The 27,816-nt window shown below is 38.1% G+C and overlaps 2 protein-coding genes and 1 pseudogene across 4 annotated transcripts in view; all 3 read right to left on the bottom strand.

Moving 5' to 3' along the window:
- Positions 1–20: 20 nt before the first annotated feature.
- Positions 21–4,049, bottom strand: LOC145500205 (phospholipase ABHD3 pseudogene; annotated as a pseudogene).
- A 2,829-nt stretch (positions 4,050–6,878) lies between these two features.
- LOC145500212 (ephrin-B2a-like) lies at positions 6,879–21,654 on the bottom strand. The gene is made up of 6 exons (XM_081479731.1): positions 21,323–21,654; positions 16,188–16,486; positions 15,598–15,699; positions 14,370–14,591; positions 12,667–12,745; positions 6,879–8,959 (listed from the first exon to the last, which is right to left on the bottom strand). The coding sequence occupies exons 1-6, from the start codon at positions 21,436–21,438 to the stop codon at positions 8,878–8,880; spliced, it is 900 nt and encodes a 299-aa protein (XP_081335857.1). The 5' UTR covers positions 21,439–21,654; the 3' UTR covers positions 6,879–8,877.
- Positions 21,655–27,024: 5,370 nt separating this feature from the next.
- Positions 27,025–27,816, bottom strand: part of LOC145500186 (uncharacterized) — a 154,304-nt gene continuing 153,512 nt past the window's right edge. For all 3 annotated transcript variants that reach the window (XM_081479667.1, XM_081479669.1, XM_081479670.1), the window contains exon 6: positions 27,025–27,719. In XM_081479667.1, the coding sequence (XP_081335793.1) occupies positions 27,612–27,719 (108 nt within the window). In that variant the 3' untranslated portion in view covers positions 27,025–27,611. The remainder of the gene's footprint in view (positions 27,720–27,816) is intronic.

Raw genomic sequence — 27,816 nt, 5'->3', positions numbered from 1 at the left:
GGTACTAGTAAGGGACTCTTATTTTCCCTCTGTCCGACCATGCCTCCCCTCCCCGCCCCCCCCCCCCCTCCAACCCCGCTAAAAACGCCTGATACTCAGGTTACGCTCTGTTGCACAGTTTCTGAATTTTCTGCAGAGGTGTATTGTAATAGTATTCCTTATATGGTACATTATGAGTCCCATAGATAATGCACCTACAAGGTGAATCAACACAGTTCTGGGGGTCGTTCTGGGGTCTCATTCCCAGGAGTGATTATAAGAAACACTACAAGGATTTTCTTCAATTATTTACGCATGGTATGTGCATTTCTGAAACTAGAAATCTGGCAACAGAGAAGGCAAGCCTTTAACTTTTAGTGCAGAGTGCAATGTTGGATACCTAGGCCCCTAAAACGGCTTAATCTGTTTGTTTAATTAAATATCAATCAATTAATTTGTCTTTGGGCACAAAAGGGTGGGGGTGGGAAAGGTGTTGTACCTACGCCACCATTTCAGAAAACAATTTCTGCCTACTTGAGGTACCACTCACTCTAGAACAAATGACATGGTAAGAACTTTTATTGGCTTTTATTTGGTGATTTGAATGACAGTAGAGCAGTTTTCAATTGAGTGTCAAAAGAAATCAGACAATAACTTTGGTTTTGATTCTAGTTTAACTACGGTTCGAGATTGGCTGAGTAGTAGTGTAATTGGTAAGAGGGTGGCAAAGGGCTTTAGCGTAATGCCCCAAAATTAGCAGCGCGATGTGTGATATTATTTGAGACCAAATTAGCCGTATGACGTGGGATGGGACATAATGTTCTGCGTGATTTGCTATTTTACAAGCATGTGATGTGTGATCTTCCAATTAGATTTCCGTGATAAGTGAACGGTCCATGAACTAGAAGGATAAACATTCAAAGTAAATTAGTAAACAGAGTCTTAAAAAAGATCATTAAATCAGGGCAGATGTGACACCATTTTCTGGTCTTTTTCGTCCTTTTCTTGACCTCTGTTGTCTTTGATCTTTGTGGATCTTCATGGTACAAAATGTCCAAACAATTGTGACTCAATGGGAATAAGTCAATTGAAAATAGCTGAACAAAGACTACAAGCTTCAGACGAGTGTCATTTTTGTTCATTTTGTAGTCCGATCATTTTTGGTATTGCATCAGACCACATCTGAATCCCTGCTATTGTATGAAAGGTCTGAAAGAATGTCATCCAAAAGGGCTGAAATGATAACAGACATTAGAGATTGGTGTCATTTTATGCCACTCGTGAAGCAGTTCTCCAAGTAAAGAGAGACTACACATGCCATGTTACGTCCTTCACAGACAAAAAAACATTGCTGCACAGAAGAGGATTTAAAGGGGTAAAGGTTTGACAAAAATATTGCCTGTATATTAAAGCATGGAAAAGGTGGCATAGACATCTTCTCGATTCGTATACAAGATTTCTGCCAGCTTAGCCCGTGAACAGGCTCCTGATTGTGGTATTGGGGAAGGAAAAAAACAAGTGGGAAGAGATAGCTGAGAGTGGTCTGGAGTGGGGAAAATCCTACCTCACCAGGCTTTCTTTGCTTGCCCTATTTTACCTTTTTTCCCACTCATCGGAAGCCTGTTCACAGACCGTGAAAACCAGGAGCGTCATGGATACAGATCAAATCTCCCAGTCTCCCATATGGGTCATCACTTTTATTTTCAGGGGAAAATGTTTGGAATATTTGCCGATTCATTTTCGTGGTTGAATCACCAGAGTTCTCCTTTTAAGGATGCTTTTAGGGTTGAGAAAGTAAAATTAGCTATGTACTTACCTCTTTTTATGTGACGCGTGATTGGTGAAAAACATTCTCCATGATGCATGGTTTAATAGAAAAATTCAGAATGATGCGTGATTGGTACCCTCCCTTTGCCACCCTCTGGTACGTAATTGGTTTGGTTTTGGTTTTTGCGACACTCAATTGAAAAACGCTCTAATCATTTTTACTTTTTATCTAATGTTTTAAGTTCGGTTTTTGTCTTAATTAATTAACAATAAGTTAAACAGATTTCTGTTTGAAAAAATGCCAAGTACCAGTATTTGAAATTGGCAACCATTTTGTTATTATTTTTTTTATTTTTTGCCCTGTTTTCCTTACAAACAGAATTATTGTTTTCATACTCTTTTAGTTGACCATTGCTCAAATAAAGCTTGGACATATTGAAGGACTACCTTTTCCATATATCCTGCCCCTCGTGGAATTAAACTCTCCGTAAAACCAACATGTCCACCATATTGTGTTAACACCATTACAACATTGGGGCACCTACCAAGCAAATCATATGGAATGGAGTCCTCTGGAGCAAATGGATCATCAGCAGCATTCAAACACAGTAGCGGCACATTAATCTTATCAATGGGTTTATTATGAAGAGTTGCTGCAGCATAATATTCATTGCTGTCTTTATAGCCAGACATTGGTGCCACGATTCTATCATCAAATTCTCTCACTGTGCTTGATTTTAAACCCTGATTCATGTCACAAGGTATTTCAAACTTATTAAAGTTATTTGACGATAGCTGTTGTTTAAGGACATTTTTTAAAAGATTAGTTAAATGACGATTAAACAAAAGATGATTTAAAGGCTGCTCCAATGATTTAGATGTCTTGAATAAATTCCATGGAGTAGAAATTACAGCAGCACCAACGATTGTATCATGGATATCACTCTTTCTTTGTTCTCCCATTTTGCATAAAAAGTTTGTCAAAATTAAGCCACCAAGAGAGATGCCTGTAACCATAAGGAGAAGGTTAGGTCGTGACTTTTTAATATGAAAAATAACATACTCCAGGTCCTCTGTGTCTGCAGCACAACATACACGCGGAGTCTTTAACATCAAACCACCTAATCCCCTGTTATTAAGAACAGCAGCAGTGCAGTCTAGTTTCTGGGTAATTTGTAACACAAAATGAAGGATGTAGTTATGTTGACTTGTTCCTGTCAAACCAGGCAGAATTAATACGGTCAGAGGATTGCTAGAGCCAGAGTTATTAACCCAGTCCAGCGCAATTTCTCCACCATCATTTGTGTGAATCAGTTCTCTGTCGTAAACAACCAAGGGGTCTGACCTCAGAACACTTGCTACCAACGTCTGAGCACGGCCTCCAAAACACCAAAATGTCGGCCAATATAACTGATTGACAAATGGACAGCGTTCCTTGATAAACAGTGAAATGCCTGATCCAGGCTTGGAAATAATCTGCGGTTTCCTCACAACGAAGGCTAAGTAGTATCCCATGTAAAGGGCTATAGAGGTAACGGCAAAACAAAGAACTGACTCCATGATTCACGATTTCTCAGTGGGACAGTGCCAACCTCGTTCCCAGGGTTCTCTCTCTTCTCGAGGAAGGAAGAGAGAGGACCCTGGGAACGAGGTTGGGACAGTGCTTGGTAACCAAGCGCTGTCCTACTTGGTTGGTACGTGGTGTATAGGTACATATATTGTACCGACGTATATTCTTTACCTCTCAGGAATTTTTAGCCTGAATTTCAGCCGCCGCCTCCGCTCGCTAATAGGGAGCTTAAGAAACCACGACGCCGACGCCGAGGACAACGTCTATTAAAAAATGAGTTACATTTTACCTACGAATCTCGAGGTACCCTAAAGTCATTTACTTTAAAATGTTTACGCAAGCAACCGGAACGATGAACCTGCTGGTATACGTTGGATCAATAGTGATCTAATCGGCTTTACTCGACGATTAAAAGACCGATTTAATGAACACCGCCGTACCATAGATAACCCTGACAACAAATCTAAACCTTCTACAGCCGCCGAACATTTCCTGTCCTCTCCTAACCACACTGCTAACGACATCCAATTAATCCCCATCGAAAATATCTTTTCTAACCGAGACTCTATCCGTAAGGCCAGGGAAGCTTTTTTAATTAAAAAAGGCAGAGCAATTGATCGTAATGGTCTGAACATCCGCGAAGAAACATATTAATTGTTTCCATTTGTTTTCTTTTGTTATGTTCTTTTATCATGTTGTTTTATTTTTATACCGTATGCTTATCTTTAATTTACACTGTCAATTACTTTACGTATTTCCGGTATTACGTAAATATCGGCTACATAAAAACACGTCCCAATGTAAAATTTTCATTGTACCTGAAGAAGGCTGGTTTGACCAGCCGAAGTATAGTACACCGTCAAAAAATCATCCTATGTTGTGTCGGTTTTTGCTTTTGTTTTCTTCATTTACTTTGTTTATCACTGTCAAAGCTATCACGAAGCTGCATCTAGGACATCGATAAATTCGAAATAAAAATTTAAAAAATTTGCCGTCGTGGTTCACGTTCTCCTGACAACGCAAAATTGGTCATCCCAAGTTGTTGTTTTGCAGAGGACAGCAAAGAAATGTACCAAGAATTATAACGCACGTGCACAGCCATTGTTCTGCTCTGCTAAACCTTTTGTTTAGCGACGTTGCTGTAGCCGTTGCCGTCGTGGTTTTCTCAAGCTCCCTAAAAAAGTCACTCGGGGAGAGAGACGTCTGAAAGTACTGGTCGATAATGCTGTCCAGTGACGTCATGAGTCAAATGTGTTAATTGATGCAATTTTATTTCAGGCCCTCATTTAAACTGCGGTTATCAATCAGACGCGACCTTCAGCGCAAAAGCGTCTAGACAAAACCTAAGTTTTGGTGGACGTCAATCATCTCCGCCTCCTTACCGACTGTATACAAATCACTCGTAAAAATTATCATTTTACTTTCAGTATGATAGGCTAGCTCACTAAATACTTGAAATTTGTAACTGAAGACGGGCGGATCGGGTTTCTCAACGGCCATTCGCATGCATGAGTGACCCCGAGATCAAGCAAATCTACACGCGAACTAAATTACATATTTCTGTACGTATTTGTCTTGGAGCTACGGACTGAACAAGACTTCAACTTCTTATAAACCTTATAATTTTGTAAGGTAATAAGTTATAAGTTTTATAGGTTTAAGTATTGTTCAGTCCGTAGCCCCAAGAAAAATACGTGCAGAAATAATTTGTTCGCTCACGTGCTCACGTGCTCGCTTGACTCGTTGGGGTCATTCATGCATGTGAATGGTCGTTGAAAAACCGACGAAGTTAACGTGTTCACTTATAGATTTCATGGAATGTTTAATGCCAATGTAGTGAGCTAGCCGTACATATCGAAAGTAAAATGATAATTTTTACGAGTGGACTGCTGCAAGGTTTCAGACTTTTTTTTTCAGGTAAATTTTGCATACGGTCGGCAAGGAAGCGGAGATGATTGACGTGCACCACTTTTTAGGTTCTGTGAGGTCGTTTTTGCGCTGAAGGTCGCGTGTGATTGATAACTGATAACCACTGTAAATGGCGAAATAATAACAACTATGCTTTCGTTTGGAAAACGGCTGTGCTGCTTTCAAAGTTCAATTGCCACGAGTGGAGCCATCTAATATATCAAGGACCTTCCATATTCCGTAGGCAAGTTTACGAATACATCGCTTCCGCTAAGAAATTCTGGAAGTGCCTTATCTTATTGTGGATTAAGTTTTGGATTTCCAAATGTCGAGCATACACCAGAAACGGCTTTAAATCTTGCTGCGTTAGCTCGCGATTTTCTTCCGCCATCTTGAACGCGCGAATTTGGCAATAAAATTATTCTGAATTATTCGAGTCGGGCGAATAAATTAACACGGCAAGCAGTCAGAAGCACTACCAGGTTTTTGGGTAGTGACGTCACCGGACAGCATTATCACCCAGTGCTTCCAGACGTCTCTCTCCCCGAGTGACTTAGCGAGCGGAGGAGGCGGCTGAAATTCAGGCTAAGGAATTTTTTACGATAACTGCAAGAATTCTCGCGCGCTCATTGCCTAATTTTTATTGTCAATAAGCGGACAGACAATGAATTTAAAGGGATCCATAATGGAAGTTGACATGACACTTTGAATTTACGTCATGTAAGCAGTTGTGAAAAGTTACATTTTTATCATATCTTACATGAAACAAAACAGAAAAAAATGTAGACAAACTGTTGAGAGTGCACATGTCAACCTTTCTAAGTCTTGTTATATGTTCTTTTAAAGTTCGTATAATAATGTATATGTTATCATGTGTTATTTGTTGTCATAGCTATTGTAATTTGTGTGCTTCTCATATATTATTTTACACTCATATATAAATGTAATCATTATATGGCTAATGTGTTTGTAGCCGGTGTAACGCGTGCTCTGATTGGCCAATTGTAGGGCATTATTCTTCAGATTACAGGCCAGCAACACCAAAGCAAAGAGCCATATAAACAACTTATTAGCCTGAAACGTTCAGTCTTTACGGGGAATTTCAAACCTCAGCCTTGCCCTATTGACCTTGCTGTCGCTTGGTCAATATGCCTGGGTTTCAGTTTGAGATTTTCCCGTAAAGACCTCAATCTCGGTTGATAAGTAATTATTTCAGACTTCCCAATAGCTTAGTAATAGCGTTTTTTTCTTTTCTTTTCCATTCTTTTTAGGTGTGCATTTGCTGACCTATAATTTATTTTCATTTAACGCTGATGTCAATTGGCTGCATAGGTCCGCTAGCTCTCATGGTTATTCCAAGCAGCCAGTACTCTAATTTTATCATCTATATTTTCTATAATTAGTTAGAAAGCAAGAGAGAGTACAAATAAAGATTGTTATTACCATTACTATTATTGTTATATTTGTTATTATAGGGGTTAGAAATTTTTAACGTCTTCTGTGATCTGTAGTTACTGAATAGATGCATGGCAACATGGAATCTACTTGTTTTATAATAAAAGAAATAAAACAAAAGTTGACACTGTGTTGATAAGGTCATCTATATGCATCTCCTCCGATTGATCACAAGTAAGACCCAATCATACGAGAGTAATTCAACGTATATAATATTTATTATTTTATAATACTGCATTTCACATATCTTAATTCATATAGTCAACAAGTTCTGGTAATATGTACAAAATCAATACATAATACTAGTTCTCTAATCAATTCACTTGATGGAATGGTCACAGGCCCCCTATTTTTCTCGTGTTTATATTCGCTCGTTGAACGCGCGGTTAGAAACGCGAAAGAACTGGATGCCAGCGCAAAATAAAAGACTTGACAGGGAAGTAGGTGGGGATCGAGTTTTGTAAATTCTTTGTATGGCTCGCTTGCCCGGCCCCACCCACTCGTGCTTCGCACTCACATTTTGAGAAATAGAGAGTCTGTGAACAGTCAATTCACTTGATTAAAAATCGTCTTTACACGAATCAAAACGAAAGAGTTTCCTCACTTGAAGAAACATCAGTGAAGATCCTCTGAAACAACTTATTTATACAGTATAAATTTTTTTACAGAAATCGCAACATATTGAGATGAACTAATGGTGGTAACTATTACCAGACTTGTAAGGCAACATCATCAGATTAAAATCAATGATATAATAAATAGGAACATGCAAAAAATACAACATTTCTAGCCACTGCAAATGTACCATCCGTAAAACAATTCCCTGGGATTTATATTACATGTATTAATTGAAACCACACTGCTTTATCGATCATGGCACTGGTCCAAGAATCACTTTCTCTGTCTTTGTGTGTTTCTATTTGCTTTTTTTTTATGTGTGAGTTGATGCTGTCTTGCCGACTTGTAATAATATCAACCGGCTGCCTAGCTCTACTAGCCCTTATGGTTATTCCAGGCAGCCAGTACCCTAAGTTCACTTCCTATAACTATAAGGCAGTGTATGTAAATTGTAGCCAAGGAAAGAGTACAAATAAAGATTGTTGTTGTTGTCTACGAAATATTTGATTTGTTATTTCTCAGTACAACCTGAGTTATTTTTCTTTATAATATTATCTGCTATCATGCTTATTCTAAAAAATATACTCAACTGCAAATTGTAAATGCTATTGTGCGTGGACTGCACGCGCTGAAATTCAAATTCAAAATTGAAATTTAAAATATTTAATATGCCTACCATTAATTAAATGCTAATTGTCAAAAAGCTACCAAAGCAATTCAGGAAATGGGATAAGAACACAATCTAATTACATTCTTTTATTTGCATAAAATATACCATCCTAAAAGCTGTCTTTAATTTGATGTTGTATCCTTCGCGTCTTTTATCATTTTTTAGCATGCCAGTCCTTTACTTTTACACCTAACATAGAAATTACACTCTTTAAAGGATCAGGTGGCTCACAACAATTTCCAGCCTGTCACAGCATTTCTACTTTCATGGATTACTACTGTCGCTAATTTCCTGTTGACACCTCAGTAATGGCACCAAACAAATACCCAACCATTGGTGGGCAAGCCATAGTTATTTTCTTGACTTAACAAGATGCTGTAGCAACAGTATAAGTCAATGAAAACACCCTTAATTTTAATATTATGGGTTATAATTCAAAAACAAGTCTGGTAACTGCAATTTTTTAAAATCAAATAGTAATTAGCATGCCAAGCAAGATTTTACTTGCTACCAAAATTAAAAGAAAACAAAAATTGTGGGAGAGGATTTAGCAGCATTTTCAAAAATTTAAGGTAGGTCTGAATCTACTCCCACAATGTTCTTTTTTAAACTTGGCAAAAGTTGCATTTAAATATGCTACTTGCAATTAATGGGATCATTGGACTCGTTTTTGACTTATAAGCCCACAAAGCTAAATTAAAGGTGTTTTTAATGGAATACACTGTTGCTGTGGTAATATTGTGCATCAAGAAAAAGGCCAAAACTTGTTCATCAATGACTAGGCATTTCTTTGATACCATTATTGGAGCATCAGTAAATTTATTAATACAAGAAGGTGAATTGATCCATCAAAGAAGAAATGCTGAAAAATGTGGAAAATGTTGTGAGCGACCTAAATTTTGGTACTGTCTCACACATGATCCATTAACGGAGGACTCAAGCTATTTCCTCTTTCACAAGTGGGCTTTTTAGATCCAAATTGCTTTTGCTTCCTGAAAAAAAGAAAATCTCCCTTTTAATATTTTATCATAAATTCCTCTCTCCAGAAACTATTGACTAAGTCACATAAACAGAGCTTCACAGCAAAGGGTGGATTTTCCAGACTTCTTTGATAAAGGTGTTGCTACACCAGTTTTAAATTAACTGTGTTATACAATATAACCTTTTCGCAACACAAGTTCCTCATGGCATTACTACCCATGCAAAAATAATTGTCATCACATGTGTGATCACACTTTGAATGTGCGATAAAAGTGTGATTCCTAGAATCACACTTTTAATCACACTTGTCACGTCTGATTCACATGTAAGAAATGTGATAAGAAGTGTGATTAGCAAAGTGTGATTTTGGATGCTTTGATATATCAGTCACACCTTCCTTCATCACACAAAATAAAAGAAATTCAAGAAGTTGTTAAACAAAGAGAGTGTGATACTATGGGGAAAATGTTTAAAGTACTGTCCTTTTGTATATTTTAAAAAGTAATCCAAATGAAACCTAGACTGTAAAGCCAAGAACACTACAATTAGCATCTACATAAGTAGTGGTTGGGTAATGAAAGATTTAACTGGTTATGTTTATCTACTCTCCTGTTTTCTGTCTATTAAAGTACCCACTTCACATGGAATCGTAACCTGCACAAACAGTTTTATTACTAGGTTTATTTCCAATACATTATTAATTGCACTAGCTGAGGAAGTACATCATTTCTCTTACCCTTGCAAAATGAATTACCAGCTTTTGGGAATAATTTCCTAGGAATTCCTAGGAATTCTCAGATATTCCCAGAAATTCCAAACTATGCAGATTAGGCAGAGTTGCATAAGTTTGGAATTCTTGGGAATTGCACTTTACACAAATTTCTATGCTTGGAATTCCTAGGAATTCCTAGGAATGCTCTTGGAATTTCTAGGAATTACAAAGGTTATTGTCTGATCATTGATTCCTACTACAAAAACCTGACAGTGCATTAATATTATTATAAATACCAGCAATGTGGATATTAAGCTAGGCCACAACTTTTGTGTCTTCATCATGACTATCCTTCTCATGAAAAGGTCAATATTTTGCTGCCAGCTCTGTAGTAGTTAAATAGCTTGGGATAACTATACACTTCTGCAAATGTTCTCTGAATACTTTCCAGCCTTTGGCAGGTCTCTAAATTGTGTAAAGATCTCTAAAAAACCCAAGCTCTTTTGCTGAATTCAAGCACACCCGAAACGAGCCCCCATCTTGGATTTGAATGCCAGTAGACCCTGGGAATGAGTTGCCATAACCAATGATGCAATGCTCTGAGACATGCATGTGATTTCAACAGTCAAACAAAGCTTTACAGCCAGTCATTTTACTAAGCTAAATGATGTTTGAGAGCAACAGAATCTGGATCTTCTGGCTCTAGGAACAACTGTAAGTATAAAGAATCGCATGCCTTCTGTGGGAAAACGGAATTTGAACTTCCAATTTTGTTTCTCGTTTACCCACACCATCGGAAAAGGGAATTTGAGATTCCATTTTCATTTTCCGTTTTCCTACTACATTGCAAATGGAATTCCAACTTTTATTTTCATTTTTTTGTTTTCCCACAACTTTGGACAATAGAATTCTAATTGTCATTTCCTTTTTTCGTCTTTCGTTTTATAAGATATTGAAAAACGGAATTTGAACTTCGATTTTCATTTCTGTTTCTGTGTTTTTGTCACCTTCTTATGTTACCAGAATCGGAAGAATATTGGCACTTCCTGTCGCTAACTATAGACCTGGAAACCACATCCTTGATGAAGTCTTTGTCTGCTGTTTTCTTACTGAGGAAAATTATAGTTATGAAGACCTTCTCGAGGTAATCAAGAACTGTTACCTAAATCTAAGGGGCTGCACAGTAGTTTGCTAAGGGTAAAAAGGTTTTTCACTTGTCATGGTATCAAGAAGAGAAGGTCAGTTGCAGATGGCAAGTTGATATTTGGTTAGTGTAAAATGAGGACTGCAGACTGGGGCAAAATGCAGACGGAGGGTATAAATGTAGACTGTAGATGTTTTACCTGGGTGGTGTTACCATTTTCATCATTGAGAGCTAAACGTAAACAGGCAAACCAGAGCGTTATTTAAGCTGAGTGATATTCAGGCAAACCGGAGCATTGCAAACTTTCACTGCGATTAGCCCGAATAACCCTGTTTCTGGTTAGAAATCGATAATGGAAGTAACACTGTCGATATATACTCAAAAAGTCTGTAGTCTGTAGTCTGTGTCTGTAGTCCGTAGTCCGTAGTCCGTAGTCCGTAGTCCGTAGTCCGTAGTCCGTAGTCCGTAGTCCGTAGTCTGCAGTCTGCAGTCTGCAGTTTATCCCCGGTCTCTAGTCCACCATCTGTGTTTTACTCTGACTGGTCGATATCAAAGTAGGTGCCACATCGGTTCGACTATATGTTCCGAACCAATCATGACACGCCTTTGTACTGAAACTTTTTGACTTTATAGTGGGACCTAAATAACCATTTAATTCTGTGATTTGTGATGGTATACACATAATTTCATATCGATGTCATGGTAGTCCTATTAAACAGAAGGCTTTTATTAACAGTCAGCTCGCTCGATACAGTTTATAGTGGGCTGAAAAATTCATAAATATTAGTTTTCTATATATATAGCTGCACCATTTTTTTTAATGTTATTTGTTGAAATCAAAACTCTGTATGTACAGTCAGTGACATCATGTACAGTTAGCTATGACGTCCATTTTGAGGATCGTAAGACAGGAAAAAATATATATAAGCCCAAACGGCGCTAGCGTCTGCTTAATAGGCTGCTGTATTAAGATAATATATTAAAACACAAAAATGAAAAACAAAAACGAAGTTCAAATTCTGTTTTTCAATGTCTTACGAAAATAGAAGATGAAAAATGGAAATGACAATTGCAATTCTGTTGTATGAAGTCATGGGAAAAAGAAAAACTGAAAATAAAAGTTTTAATTCTCTTTTTTGATGGCGTGGGTAAATGAAAATGAAACTGGAAGTTCGAATTTCATTTTCCCATGTCGTAGGAAAACGGTTGGCACTAAGGTACACACATTAAAAGAGGAACACAAACGAAGCTGGAAGGCGTTTTTAGTGTATTTCTTTTCCACAGTGAAAAATTTGAAGCTACGTGAAAATTTGGCACAACAGTAGCAATGCTGATAATGTTTATACTCTAACTACATTTTGCATCAAATGTATGCAAATTTGGACACGAACCACATTCTGTTATCTTTTTGCTGAAGAAAATACAACTGCAAAACTGAATGTTAGCATTTTCCGTTTGGATTTATTTAATGCCATCAAAGTTGATGGCATTAGTACATCGACCAAAGCATCCCACGTGAAAGCCTTTAGGCTTCTTGCTCTTAATCAAACAGACACTAAGGCATAAATGGAGATTGAAATACATAAAAAAGAAAATTTACATCTATTAAGATGAGACATGCAAACCATCATCATTATTACATTTTTTCTGTCTCAACTTAACAGTTATTGTTAATGAACTATGGAATGAAGGTTCCCTCCTTAACTGGCTTCTCCAGAGTGGCTTTTACTAGAAAAAAACTCTTTTCCATAAATATACAGCACCTAAATCAATAGTAAGATAATTTTCTACTCAAACAAAACAGCAGAACATTATAATGTTGTCAGAATAATGAAACAAATTCCAATGTAATTCATACACACCTCCAAAAATGGAAGTTAATTCCAACTGAGACAGCAAGTATTGCTCCCAACATTACCACAATCACTATCCAAACAGTAACTGCAAGAATCGAGCAATTTACAATGTAAACATCTAGTGTATTATAACACTGAGGTGATCCACAAGCTGTAGGTCAGTAAACTCTTTCAAGTTAACAGACCTTACTTGCTTGTTAGACATGCATCCCAGTACTGGTAAATACTTCTTTTAAGGCAAAACAATGATGAACAGCTAAGCACTGATGTTAAAAAGTAGGGCAGACACCTCACTGTGGTGCATGCACAGGGACACCTCCCTGAGGTAGACATGCATGGCTGTCTTTCAGCAGACACTTTTCTAGAGCTACAGCTAGAACCACTTCCGAGGGTGTCAGCTTTAGAGAAGGCTCACTGTCATAATCTGTTTCCATCAGGGCTGTGATCTAGAATCCAGACACACATGCCACATGCACAGGTAACTAACTTTTGCCTTTGGGCAACTGGAAAAACAAAGTTTTTTCCATAAATTAAAGATCAAGTGCTGGGTACCCGCAACTTCATGGTTAGGAACATTTGGGCTTCCTGTAATTTTTCTTAGACCTCAGCCTTGTCCATCCTAGGTTAAGGTAATTCCCCTGAAACAAAACTGCCAATAGACTTGTTCAAACTTTGTCCACTGAATATTTATCATAATTTATGAGAACTTTTATAAAATAAAAAAGGGGGGTGCCCATGCTCGTTAAGGAGCAGTGAGGCACTAAAAATGTCACATTTTAGCATTATTTAATGCTTATTACAAGAATGCATTCCAAGTTATTGTAAACTCTTTGTAAGCCCTGACTCATGAAAACACGCCTCAAACTGCAGTCAATACTTGTGTCGGACACAAATAAACTTTTTAAGTTTGATTTTGACAGACAGCTAAATCCTTGTTAAAATATTGGAACCAAATTGCTTACCATGGCCATCAAACTACAAAACAGAAAAGGCTACAGTGCAGCTACTATTATCCTTATTTATTCAGTTTTCAACAATAGAAATCAGATCAGACTTTTCTCATGCAAAGCTAATGATTAGTTGATTAAAATCACTGGAAAAAAATTTCGGGTGCCTGAGCTCGTTAGTGAGCTATAGCCATTTTCCAACTGACAGAACTCAATATCAAGGCAAATCCGCTATGTTTTCAATGTGCGCGTGCACGAGCACGCACTCATGATGTCATAAATTATGCGTGGTAAGGATGCGCAATGCAAATGTGAGGAATCACCTTAATTGTTTCACCTTGAAGACAACACAGGCCTCTCAACTAGCTTGAGTGCTTCCCCAAAAGATACATGTACTGGGCTTTGGGCAGAAGTGACCAATAAACAAAAGAAGTGAAACTGTTAACCTGATGTTTTATTTGGGCCGAAGAGTGAGCAGGCATGGAAGTGTGAGAGAATACACTTCAAATTATATTAGACCCCGCCCCCCCCCCCCCTCCCTCTTCCCTAATGGACATCCTCTTAATTTGTGGTTTCTTGTTTGATCTCACATTTAACAATAACACAAAATCAGGTCAAGTTACAGTGAAACCTGTATTAAGCAGATACAAACAGAACCCTTGTTTCTACTTAACGAAAGGTATCTGTTTAATATGGGGTCCTCTTAATACAGCTTTACACTGTATTTAAAATGATCATCAATGTTTTAGCTGTAATACCTACCACTCATTACAGCAGCTTCTTTTTCCTTTTCTAAATAACCTAGTACTTCAGGTTCCCTTGGGGTCTGTGTGCTGGTCAGTTTTGCGGGTGATGGCCGTTGTGAAGATGATAGCTGTGTAGTCTCCATTCTCGTACTTGGCTTTGTTGTAATCTTTATTTTCATGACATCTACACCTAGCATGGCTGGCGGTGTTGTGGGTTTGACACTGGAACAATGCACATCTAGCAAAGAGCATAAAAACATCTCTATAATTATTATTTCCAGAAACATTCTCTGTGCAAATTACATTTAACTTACAATGAACTTGAACTCTCCTTCAAGCTTATTTGAAATTTGCAAATCTAGCACAGTGAAACTAGTCACCACTGTCAAGTTAGCCACGATTTCTCAACATTATAATCTATTATAATAACTGCTCTTAATAATTTTATTGTATGGCAAGGTAGTCTTGAGGTAAAACCAAGCATTCTGATTGGTTCTTGTATGGTCAGGATTTCACCACACTGACAGTTTCTTAAAGCTGGCAAATTCAAAATTTGTGTGCCATAATAAACTATACTTACTAACCTAGTGCTCTTCCCAGTAGACTGCGACACCCACAGTTTTTTTTGCCGCCTTCAGAGTAACGTTTTTGATGAGTGGTACATTGAAATGCACCACGTGACGACATTTTTTCAGTGTGGCGTCACGACTTTTGGGTATTACATGATGTTCATTCACAACTTGTTTATCTTCAAGAGGAAAGCTTATCGTGTCGAATACATCTAAAAAAAAGCACTCCGATTTTGTCCTGATCATATTTTATCTGCTGCTGATAAACAGCAGCCATGCTGAAAGTTCTATGGAAGACAAAAAACGCAATAAGCACTCCTTTTGAATGAAAATCACGTAATACGAAAAAGTCATGATGCCACACAGAAAAGATGTCCTCACGTGATTGGTTTGAAACAAATTCGCGACATCAAAATGTTACTCTGAAGGTGGCAAAAAACCTTATGGGTGTCGCCGTCTACTGGGAAGAGCAGTAGCTTGCTTGAGGTGTACTAGGGAATATAGGCCCTCAGTCGTTTTTCTACAGACCTTGCTGTGTTCAGTCTGTTCTGCCATAGCCTTGGTTCAGTATTTCCCAATTGGGCCCTTGGGGCCAGTTTGTAAGAGGTTTAACTGGTTTTGTTTCCATATAGCCCATGCACTTATTTATTAACAAGCTTCAAAGAAGAAACTTACCCCGGGTTCCATTACAAATGTATATTTGCATTTTCATGTTATCTGTCTGACAGTGTCCATCTTTTGTATTAACAAGTGAGTTTTCTAACCCAGTTGATGTGGCTGAAAATGCAAACCAAATTAAGAATTAAGAACTTCCAGCAGTCCAGACGTCTTCTGAGAAAATATGTGACAAGAAAAAGGGGTTCTCAAATCTGAAATGCAGAACTCCTCTTGGTGATAGAAGTCCTCCTGTTTTTTTTTCCTTTTTTCTTTTGAGGGGGGGGGGGGGGGATTGTAGGCATGTCCACTACCTAAATCAAAAAGCTTTTCACAAGCACTCAATTTACGACGAATCTTATGGTACTATCGGAATCTCACCACAAATCATATCGTTTGAGTCATTTTATCCAGTTCCGTGACACTCTGCTACTAGTAAATGCTGTCATTAGGGGCATAACCTACCACACCAGTTTAGACTGACTTTTTATCCCAAACAGGACTTCATGAGCCTCAAGTGAAAATGAGTCCACCAAAAGACCCACTGTAACATCACAGTTATCGACATTAAAAGTATCTTAATTTTAAGAGTACAAATAAAAGATACTTACATATAAAATAGTAAGTCTTTCCTTTTTTAAATGCTACAGCCATACCATGTGACTGGAATACAAGCTGCTCAAAATTTAACTGTAATGGCTTGTTGCACTTAAAGAGAATCTTGTTGTCTGCTATGCTTGTGTTGACATTACAAGAGTGGTAACTTGAATTATCAACTATCCAAAAATTTTCATAACGTGAATTACTGTTTGAGTCATCTGTTTTCAACAGAGATGTCGCCATGTGCGGGCAGATGATGTTAATTTTTGACAGTGGTAGAACATTTAAACGAAAAGTTCCTTCTTTAAATCTAAAAAAAAGAAAACAAAGAAAGAAAGAACATGTAAATTAAAGCATGCATATGGCTTGCAAACTATAATTACTTAAATCTAATTAGTCTGAAACTTTTACCCGTCATCGCAAAATCTAAAAATTCTATATTCTATAATAAAACACAAACAAAATTCTTGCCTCTTGATGGGACTTCTGTAAAGGTTACAATTTTCTTTTAAAAGTCTGACTAATGCAGGGGTTTTATTAATGTTTTCTGCAGGAGGGCAACTGGTTTTCACAGGCAGGCAAAACTTTATAAACCAAACTGCCTTCTAAGAAAAATTTTCTCGTGATGTTCAAATCAGGCGGGCTAAACTGTCCAAACAGCCGGTCAATTTGCCTGGTGTCAGGCCCTTAATGGAACCCCTGCTAATGTTCAATTACTAGGTGTCTGCTCAATCTACAACCTTGGTCACAAGGGTTGGGAAAAAAAAACATTCTGTACACATTTTTCCCCTGCCCACCCCTGAGCAATGTTGACAAAACACTTTCATCTAACACAAGTTTGAATTTTACCATTTTCCAACATTAAATGGGGGAATGGGGTTGCTGACACTCATTCCGTAGGTATTACGATTATAATTTCATGTTTTTGGCATTTTCCAACACAATTTGTCCATTATTGTAGGTTCAGTTTACAGTTACAGCTGAGCTCAGCATCCACTTGATGCAGGCTGTCCCCTTAATGTGAGGTCCACTCAACACAGCTGACTCCACTAATCTACTTTTGTCTTAAATCAGGCTAATATATAGACAAAATGAGAGATTAGTGCGTCTGATATCATTATTAGAGACAACAGGCCAGTTAATTTGTCTGAATGGATTACATGACTGCAGAACTGTAGGGTCAACGTCACATAAGTTGTAGCACTTTGATGTTTTTCTTATTCTCCACCTGCTGTTTGACAATGTATAGTGGAAGCTCTTTTATATGGACACCATACTGGGGCAGAGCTGAGTAACCATCTGAGGTGTCTTATGGGGGTCAAGAGTATATGAACTAGGATCAAGTAAAATGTCTGTAACAGGAAGGTGTTCATGATATGGAGGAGTCTGTAAGGAAAGGCCCAAATGTATCGAAAATGTGGGCGGAATCTATAATAAATTACCAATACGTCTGACTCATTTATAAGTCAGACAGTCATATTGCTGCATAGATATCCCAGTCAGGATATAAGAAAACAAGATCGAATTCTAAGAGTTTAGGCAAACATTATAAATGGATTAGAAACCCACCCCAAGGCAGACAATGAGTCTGATCCAACTAAAGGAAGCTTGTGGCTTAAAGCTCTAGCCAAAAGATGATTGTGCTATTTGTGCAGCCTTAAAAAAGCCCTCTGTTTTGGAAATCTTAAAGGATATCAAAATAAGCCACCATGCAATATTCAGATTTATTAACTAATTAAAATATTCTTTCTACTTTCTGATAGAGATAAAGGTCAACTCTGGTGGCACCAAGCAAGGAGCTGATAATTAAATTACGATGGAATTCTGATTTTCGAACCTCCAAGCTTCAGGGAAATGAAAATTGGTGTGAAAAATCGAGGAGCATGAGAAATTGGAGGCAATTTGACTGAGGGTAGAGGACTGACTTTTGGTTTTAAAAGTTCTCTGGACGTTTGAAAAAATTATGGTTTAAGTAACTGGGATTCCACTGTATCATGAAATCCATCGCTGATTTACATAATTTGTCCTCTTCCTGTCCATCTGTAAACATGCAGCAGTATTATTAAACAACAGCCTTTCCTAATGGTATAACTTCTGACTTCACCACACACGATAAAATAAGATGGCTTAATAAAAGAACAGTTTTATCATGGTTGTTTTGTGGTTTTAACCACACAGTAGCCATTTATTTTAGCATGGCTCCCAGAGATAAGAGCCTTATAAAATCCAAGGGTCAAGGGTTTACTTCTTTGTGGTTTCAACTTATCAGTGATCAAATTATTTACATTTACACTTGATTAGCACACAGCTTACTATCATTGTAAATTGCCTACCCAGAATTGTCAGGCATAGGTATTTTTATCAATAAAATAACTTTCAATTGCTGACTCCACTGTGCAGTTTGAGCAACTACCTAATTATGCCCACAAAGCTACAAGCATAGCTCAGCAGACTTACAGATCTTAAGATAATGTAAGGGACTAATCACCCTTGCAGCAATTTGACGAGTCTTAAAATATACTGCCCTGTACACCTATTATCATCTGGGATAATCAGACCACTAAGTTTTGTATCCTTCCTGTTATCAATCCCAGTTTAAAGGTGTGTCTAAAACTTTATTATAAAACATAACATGGCAATATTTGTCTACAGCACTGGTTCAGTCTCAACAGGATCTTCCATCAGGAATAAGAAAACTCATTTCACAAAATACTTCAATAGCCAACAGTTTAAGAGATGGTTGCTTTTATTAAAAACCTGCATTGATCATCATTAACAATAGAATGGGTGTACAGAAAACATGCCAATCCAGTATTGTGACAGAATTTTTGTCTCTTCAATATCTGAATGGAATCTGCAAAAGAGACAGTTGTCTACAACAAATTTGTTCCCTGCTGCTACCAAACAAAAGCAAAGAATTACAAATTATTATCACTGTAACGTTAAGTCAGCTATATAAAATTTTTGTAAGTGATACAACCAGGGCAGAAAAATGCTAAAAAATAAAACATATAAGTCACTAATTTACATCTTACAATGCATTCAGGTTTAGTCATTTTTGGTATGCATTCACATAATTTGTAGCAAATTATGTTTACTTTAAGTTAGCAGAGGAACATTTTCATAAAATACTTCGGACAGCTTCAAAACTCACTGACAAATTAAACTTATAAACTACATGACCATGCATACTTGTTATGAAAAAGGTTAGCTGGAAAAAGATCTTGAACAACTCATTAAGAGCCAGCAGACACAGACCATTATTGATCATTCTTAATATTTCTTGTTTTATGTTACACAACATTGGTTTTTTGAAAGGCTTTTAATGCCATTTGCAGGAACCTGTCATGTGCATAAAAGTGGTTTATTACTACGACATACAGATCAGAAGCAATATAGAAGAACTGAACATTACCCTATTTAAATTTATTTCAAGCAGTGGGTTTCAACATTGTAGCCAAGGCTGAAAATAATAATGGTCTCAGTCCTTGGTCTATGACTGCCAACTACTTCTTGTGTTTTAATTTCTAGCCAAGGGTTATTTGGCATCGTCTGACTTGGCATGACTCCTAGTTGTGTGTGAGAAGAGAAATTTGGGATTTTTACAATTTCTCTGCTCGTGTACCTTAATTTCACTGTGTGTTATCAGTATAAGTTAGCTAGGCTCTGACCAAATTCAGATTGGTTAATGAAGAAACAGTACAGGATGCACTAGTTAAGAATGAGAAAGTGGAGGTAGCAATGATATTGAGCACCAAGGCTAAAGAAAGCATTAGTCTCTGGGGGATATGGAGATTATTAGAGATACACGTAGGAAGGTTAATGCATCACTTAAAATCACTAGTAAGACCTGGGCTTTGACAACAGCTGCCAAGTAAAGAAGAAGATGTATAGTCAGTTGGCATCAAGACCCTTTCCCTCTATTGGCATGAAAAGACATGATGACGCCTCAGTCATAGAAGAAAGCTAAAATTAATCAAATTGAGCATTGTACAAAATAAAACTGCACCCAGACTGGTGAACTTAAAATTTCTTCTAATCAATAATTAATACTACACGCAATGTGATTTGATAGAACGGATGCTAAACTTTTGCCTCCTAAAATAGCATGTTATTAATGGTTTAGGGGAAGGAAGTTCAAGCTGTAGTTAATCATGAGAGCTTTATATTTTGAACCAGGATAGTCCCTAGTGTATGATGGCGCAATGCCAGTATGATATGTCTGCTGCAGACATTCACACGCTCTACTGACCAGCTAGTCTACTGTAATTGGAGTTATATTTTCCTCTGAAAATGACCCTAACTTTACAGCAATATTTTGCATTCCTCAGTTACAACAGAAGTTCCATTTATAAGCTTCAAGCTCCCAAGTCTGTAGCGTAAAAAGCCCAGCCTAAATACGTTTATATAGTGGAAATAAGACATTATTATTGCATGGCGGTTTCGTCTCCTCTCGCCTTTCAGCTTTTAACAGTGTAAGCTTAATTGTCTATGAATTTACCTGCATCAAAACTTTCATCGTCTTTTAAGTTGACAGCTTAAACATTGGTTATATGTGGCTCGAATATCTTCTAAAGTATCCCATTTATCATTCAATTTACTAACTACAAGCTAACAAACATCTTGGCCAGTGAAAGCGAAATGCTATTGCACGTCTCCAGACAGACCAGACGGAAACCGTCAGAAACTTGAGCTGCCACTTCACAGCGTAGTGCTAACTCGATTGTTTTCCCAGAATAAACGACAAAACTTTTTCCGGGCTCCTATATTTTCGAACGCAAGGGATCTTGTAAAATCCTTATATTGAACTAAAGTAAGGAAACTTCCGTACCTTCCCTAGTTCGTGTTTAGAGAGAACAACAAACGTGTAGTCATTTACATATACACGAACGTCTATAATCGTTTGCATAACACATTTTCCACTACAAGTTAATAACAGTAGTTTCGAGTCACTCTTTTCAACAAAACATACAATCATTTTAATAAATGGTGTTATATTTGGCATCCTATTCTATTTGAAGTGGTGTAAAACCGTAAGAGGTTAAAGAAAGCTCGCAATATTCACAAACAACTTCGTTTCGGCATGTGGTTTCACTGCCGCGGGTAGTTGTGACAAACAGGGAATTAAGTTTACGTTTATACTTACCGAGGGTTTTGGGAACTCCACTGTACGGATGGATACATAATTGCTCCACTCACAAGTGCACCTAATTCCAAATACACGTAGACCAACGCTAGAACAACACAGTTCTCACGTCCCATGTTTCGTGCATAAGCTGTTTCGTGCCTGAGTTAATTGTCTCGTGTGCCAACCGCTTTGTAGTGATGTGTAAAACAAGTATTTTAAACTCGAAGACAATCGTACTTGTGATTATGAGAATATTACCGATACACGCGAGGAAATGTTTTGCCTTCTTCGCCTCAAAGGTCACACTATAATCGGCTGAAACTCACGAGTGATCCACCCCCGTATGTCGGCGACATTTACGATGTGCTTACGAGGAATGTGGCTTGTCTATATCATTCTCTTTCCTCGCCTTTGATTGGTCAGTCTTCTGTTCAAGGTGACGACAAGTTCTGTTCGGGCGCCAAAAATTCAGAAAAGATGATTGTCCTTCCTTTTGCTCTGATGATAAGAATACTGAAAACGCCGAATAGAATAGCGAAATATTTATCATTGGGATCTCCCTTTTTTTCTGAAATATCCATGACACACTGTGGCTCTTTTAATAATTATTCCTCACGTTACATGTAAATTCTCGTTCGCAAGGAAAGTCTCAATAAAACGACCCCCTCAAATATTTAGCTCTCGAAATCGTGATTATGCATGACATAAAATTGAACGTAATTACATGTGGTGTTAACTCTCACGTGCCTCCGCAGTCCGGGATACCTATTTCCGTGTTATAAAAATGTGGCATTCACGAATTTTGCCGAACACGACGGAGAAATTATTTTTTCATTTGTTTAACAGTTTTCATGTTTTACGTGACTTACCAAAATAGTTCGAGAGGCTGGATGGGAATAATTTTAAAATGTTTGAGGGGAATAAAAGGAGAACCTCTCACCAAGTCGTCTGAATAGTCCGAGATATTTATAGACTACTGCTTCGAGCAACTATCCTGGATAGCTGAAGGCTGCATAGTCTCCCTTCCCCACACTATATTAAAATATAGGAGCTTCCTTATACAACGAGAATAACAGCAAAAACAGACGCGAAGAAGAATACTTTCTGGTCATCGAAAGAAGGCAGAAATGCGTTGAAACAATATATTAATTCATCAGTTTCGTGACTATGTTTATTAATAGAACAACCTTCAGCGCAGGAAGACGTCATATCAAATGGATGAACGGCGGCGCGTGAAGGCAGGTGTCCTGCCGGATCGCCCATCATCGCTGGCCTTTCAAGAGCGGAGGTCCGTTAATTCTGATCGTTTTGTTTTCTGTACGTACACACCTCTTCTGGTAATAGGGAATATAACGCAAAATATTTAATATATGTGCGATAGATGCTTCATCACTATTTAGCACTTTCAGCACATCTACCGCTTTCAACTTCCCAACTCAGTTTTTTGCCACCTGTTGTTTCATAATCGCTTTGACAATATTGCTTGGTAAAACTTACAAAAGCGACAAGCTTCTAACTGTTGGGACATCGCCTGAGATTTTTTTCTTTCTGTACAGAGTCCCCTTCCTTTTCCTCACAATGTTCATTCATTATAAACTCGCAGCTGGTCGAAACATTAGACAGCCTCGGAAAATTCACGTACTTCTTAGTCACGGGCTAAAATAGGATGCACGAATTACCAAGATTTTAGCAAGGACCAGGGCGGTGGATACGCATGGGTTATTGACCAAGTGTGAGGTCAAGATGGCTGGATATTGGCCAAGTTCTTGTTTTGCATGTTTATGGACCGAGACGGAGTCCAGGTCCATAAACTCGCAAAAAAGAACGAGGCCAATATCCAGCCATCTTGACCGAACAAGCTTGGTCAATAAAGGATTTATTATATGGCTTTCGGGAAATTTTTCTTGCGGGACATGGCGGGTAGTCCCGAGCGGGCAAGATGGCTCCATCTTGCCCGCTCACGGAGCTAGCCGTATAATAATGGTATTTAGTGCGTGTTACAACAAACGAGACGCGATGCCTGTTTACCCGCGGCAAAAAGAAATTTGGAAGATGGATTTTTCAGGCAAAACCTGTAACAGTGTGATGTCAATAATAGTTGCCAAATTTTCCCTGTGTGCATGCTCCGATTGGTAATCGGTTTTCACCAAAAACCACAAATTAATCAGACTTAACAAAGAGAAGAGTGAATTAAGAGGAGATTAATCGAGAGGAAGGGTGTATGTGGAATGGTTGTCTCTCATAGGCGTCAAAATATAATCTCCACGTTTGCGGCCGGCCACAACCGAGGGTTGTTCAAGCTCATTTCTCTTGCTCTCAGTTTTCAGGAGAATTCCGGTCTCCCGGGAAACCACTGAAAAACTCAAAAACTGCACCCAACTTAACAGGATACAACAAATTTCGAGAAATTTGTCCAATTACCTGTCATTAAACCAAAGCTTGTTAAACACCACAGCAAATACTACATCGACTCTCTGATTGCGGGGCGATGTCGCAAAATGTGACGCCTTCATTTCCTTCATTTCAAAAAGTAGACGCCTAAGTAGACGGAACATATTAACAATTGACTCTTTCATACGTTGGAGATACATAATCCAACTGGACCAAGTGGTGATAGTAGTCAATAGTAGAAATGGACAGGTCGAACAAGCAAGATTAAAGAAGTTTGGCCCTTTCCGTCACGCAACACTACGTTCTCGGGAGAGGGTGTTCCTGTCTCCCGAGAGCGTGGCGTTGCGTTTTCGTGATTTTCTTGATAAAGGACGCAAATTCATACCTAAAACTAGCAAACAAAGGATCTAATCGAATCGAAACGGTAGCAAACTTTTTACTTAAAGAGAGGAAAGAAAATTTGGACAGAACTATACAGCGACACCCTACGTTTACAATTATTCCAAAACTGATTTCCCTGCGTTATAACATTCAAAGAGTGACCGCGTTCAGTGTCCCAAACCTGGTACAGTAACCCGTGGGGGTTACTCCCAGAAAAAATTGGTGGGGGGTTTGCGGCCCGCTTACCAAAACCCTTATCCTATTTATTTATTTTTGCTTGCCCTGCTGCCATTTCTTCCTTCTGCGATTTTTTTACCCAAAATAAGGGGCAGGGCCGGGACCCCGGGCCCTTCCCCTAGATCCGCCACTGACGACTATTTGAAATAATAGAATTGATCAGAAATAGTTTGCCGATTAGCCAATTGTTCTCTTTAGCGTCCTAGCTAGAATCCACGCGCCTAATTTTCAACATGAATATATAAACATGGTCCACGGGACTATCGTCACAGGGTATGTCTATGACCCACTGTGCCCGGCCAATCAGATGATAGATCAAAGACAGGGTAGTCTTACCGACTTACCGACAGGGCTTTCGTTTCATTCATCTCACGTTGATTCGTTTTCCTTTTAGACCAAATAACACCCAGTTATTACGTTTACGCTTTTTTAACAGGACCTCTGACAAGACTCCAGGGACCGAGACTGCCACACAACTTTTCGCCCAGTCTTTTTCAGGACTATCGGACGATTTTTCACTCTGAAAACGCATCAAATGTTTTCCATCCACACTACGCCGGAAAAATTTGAAAACGCAACAATAACCGGTCATTTTGGATTTAGGTTTGAGGAAAACCCGGGCAGGGAAATCACGTGATTATCGTGACGTCATCGTTTTCGAAAAGCTCCGGTTTCATAATGTTTTCCGTCCATACTAAACCGCAAAGCCGGCGTTTTCAAATTTCTCTCGTTTGAACAACGTTTTGTTCGAAAAGCTCCGCTCTCGTGAAGGATTAAAGTGAACGGTACGCCTAACCGTAGAAATAAAACTGCGTTTTTAAATTTCTCCGGCGTTGTGTAGAAGGGACTTGATACTCGTACTCCTGCATCGGTTCAAACTATGAACGTATTGTGAACAAGAAAACAACACAATAACAACAGTAGCCTGCGTATCAAGCGTCTCCTAATTTTGAGAGGAATGAAAATTGAAGCAAAATGCATAAAACTCTAAATGCAGAAAACTCTAATTCAAATGGGAACGATTGCTGCGCAGGCCTACAACAACTCTACCAGACCAAAGTTTTGAAGTGTCTTCTTCTGAAGCTGCAGCAACGTGCCGAGGTCAGTAAACTGACCTTGTGAGGTAAAGTCTGCATACGAGCCAAGTGGCCCACCAGGCCGGAGCTTATCCCGGTTTCTGTAGCACGAAGCGACTAGGAGTATTTCTACTCCACCCTGGATGGGATGCTAGTCCATCGCAGGCTTACCCCCCAGCATTAAGTTCGCCGGTACCCATTTATACACCTGGGTGGAGAGAGGCACTGTGAGAGTACAGTGTCTTGCCCAAGTACACAACACAATGCCCCCGGCCAGGGCTCGAACCCGGACCGCTCGATCCGGAGACGAGCGCACTAACCATGCAGCCACGGCGCCTCCCACAAACTGACCTTGTAAGTCTACAAAAACATCGACCAACGCCGATGCTCAAGAACAGTCGGTTTCTTCATTAGAGAAGGTACAAGAAGCGATACTACGACTCGATACGACGGTTACAGATACGACTGACTAACAGATAATGTGCATATAAACTATTACTTTATTGATAGCATATTCCTTGAGTTCGCATACTCTGTTGTTGAAGACATCTCGACTCGCAACATCAGCTAAGCAATGTGATTATGAATTTTAACTTCATCACCAACTGGGGCAATCGAACAATATCAACCAATATTACTTTAATTACTGAATAAGTACACCCAGCAGCCTAAATAAATCGTTTTCATTCTGTTGTTGAAAACATCTCGAATCGCAACATCAGTCAATAACTGCTGTCTCTATATTACTTTCCACTACTTTTAGTAAAACTTTCTCATTAAACAATCTTAGCAAAAAGTTAAAAGTCGTTATCATTCTGTTGTTGAAAACATCTCGCCTCGTAACATCAGGCAATAACTGCTGTCTCTATATTACTTTCGACCACTTTTTGTAAAACTTTCTATTGATACAATCTTAGCACAAAGTTAAAAAAAGTCTTTATCATTCTGTTGTTGAAAACATCTCGTCTTGAAATATCAGTCAATAACGGCTGTCTCTATATTACTTTCCACTACTTTTAGTAAAACTTTCTAATTAAACAATCTTAGCAAAAAGTAAAAAGTCGTTATCATTCTGTCGTTGAAAACATCTCGTCTCGCAACATCAGTCAATAACTGCTGTTCTATATTACTTTCGACTACTTTCAAAAAAACTTTCTAATTATACGATCTTAGCAAAAACTTTAAAAAATCGTTATCATTCTGTTGTTGAAAACATCTCGTCTTGCAATAACTGCTGTTCTATATTACTTTCCACTACTTTTTGTGAAACGTCCTAATGATACAATCTTAGGAAAACTATAAAAAGTTGTTATCATTCTGGTCTTGGAAACATCTCGAATCGCAACATCAGTCAATAACTGCTGTCTCTATATTACTTTCCACTACTTTTTAGTAAAACTTTCTCATTAAACAATCTTAGCAAAATGTTAAAAGTCGTTATCATTCTGTTGTTAGAAACATCTCGTCTCGTAACATCAGTCAATAACTGCTGTTCTATATTACTTTCGACTACTTTCAAAAAAACTTGTTGAAAACATCTCGAATCGCAGCATCAGTCAATAACTGCTGTTCTATATTACTTTCGACTACTTTTTGTAAAACTTTTTAATTATACAATCTTAGCAAAACTTTAAAAGTCGTTATCATTCCGTTGTTTAAAACATCTCGAATCGCAACATCAGTCAATAACTGCTGTCTCTATATTACTTTCCACTACTTTTAGTAAAACTTTCTCATTAAACAATCTTAGCAAAATGTTAAAAGTCGTTATCATTCTGTTGTTAGAAACATCTCGTCTCGTAACATCAGTCAATAACTGCTGTTCTATATTACTTTCGACTACTTTCAAAAAAACTTTCTAATTATACGATCTTAGCAAAAGCTTTAAAAAATCGTTATCATTCTGTTGTTGAAAACATCTCGTCTTGCAACATCAGTCAATAACTACTGTTCTATATTACTTTCGACTTCTTTCAAGAAAACATTCTAATTATATAATCTAAGTAAAACTTTAAAAAATAGTTATCATTCTGTTGTTGAAAACATCTCGTCTCGCAACATCTGTCAATAACTGCTGTTCTATATAAACTTTGACTACTTTTAGTAAAGCTTTCTGATTATATAATAGAACAGAATCGTAAGCTATTTGTCTACAATACCTAAAGGAAAAACAACGTGGACCTGTTTTTTTGACCCCCATGTTTCACAGAAACAAGAGGACTCTACGAGTAGCTAACGCCAAGAGTTTTTCGCATTCGGGCTCTGGACACAGGGGCTCTCTTATTCCTTGCGGCTTGATTTCGTGGCAGTTGTTTCTTCTCCTGGGAGATCTGTATGCAATACGTGCAAATCGTGTCATAGAATGACTGTGCTAATAAATTATTTGGTAAGCCAAATAAATGACTTTGATTAGAGATGGAACACACA

The sequence above is a fragment of the Orbicella franksi genome, chromosome 10 (genome assembly GCF_964199315.1).
Source record: "Orbicella franksi chromosome 10, jaOrbFran1.1, whole genome shotgun sequence".
Taxonomy (NCBI): Eukaryota; Metazoa; Cnidaria; class Anthozoa; order Scleractinia; family Merulinidae; genus Orbicella; species Orbicella franksi.
This window is presented reverse-complemented; position numbering and strand designations above follow the sequence as displayed.

Coding starts and splice junctions, on each gene's coding strand:
- LOC145500212 (XM_081479731.1), bottom strand. CDS start 21,438: ATGGGACGTGAGAACTGTGTTGTTCTAGCGTTGGTCTACGTGTATTTG. Junction 15,700..16,187: donor AAAGACTTACTATTTTATAT/GTAAGTATCTTT, acceptor TTGCATTTTCAG/CCACATCAACTGGGTTAGAA. Junction 14,592..15,597: donor CATTTGTAATGGAACCCGGG/GTAAGTTTCTTC, acceptor GCTCTTTGCTAG/ATGTGCATTGTTCCAGTGTC.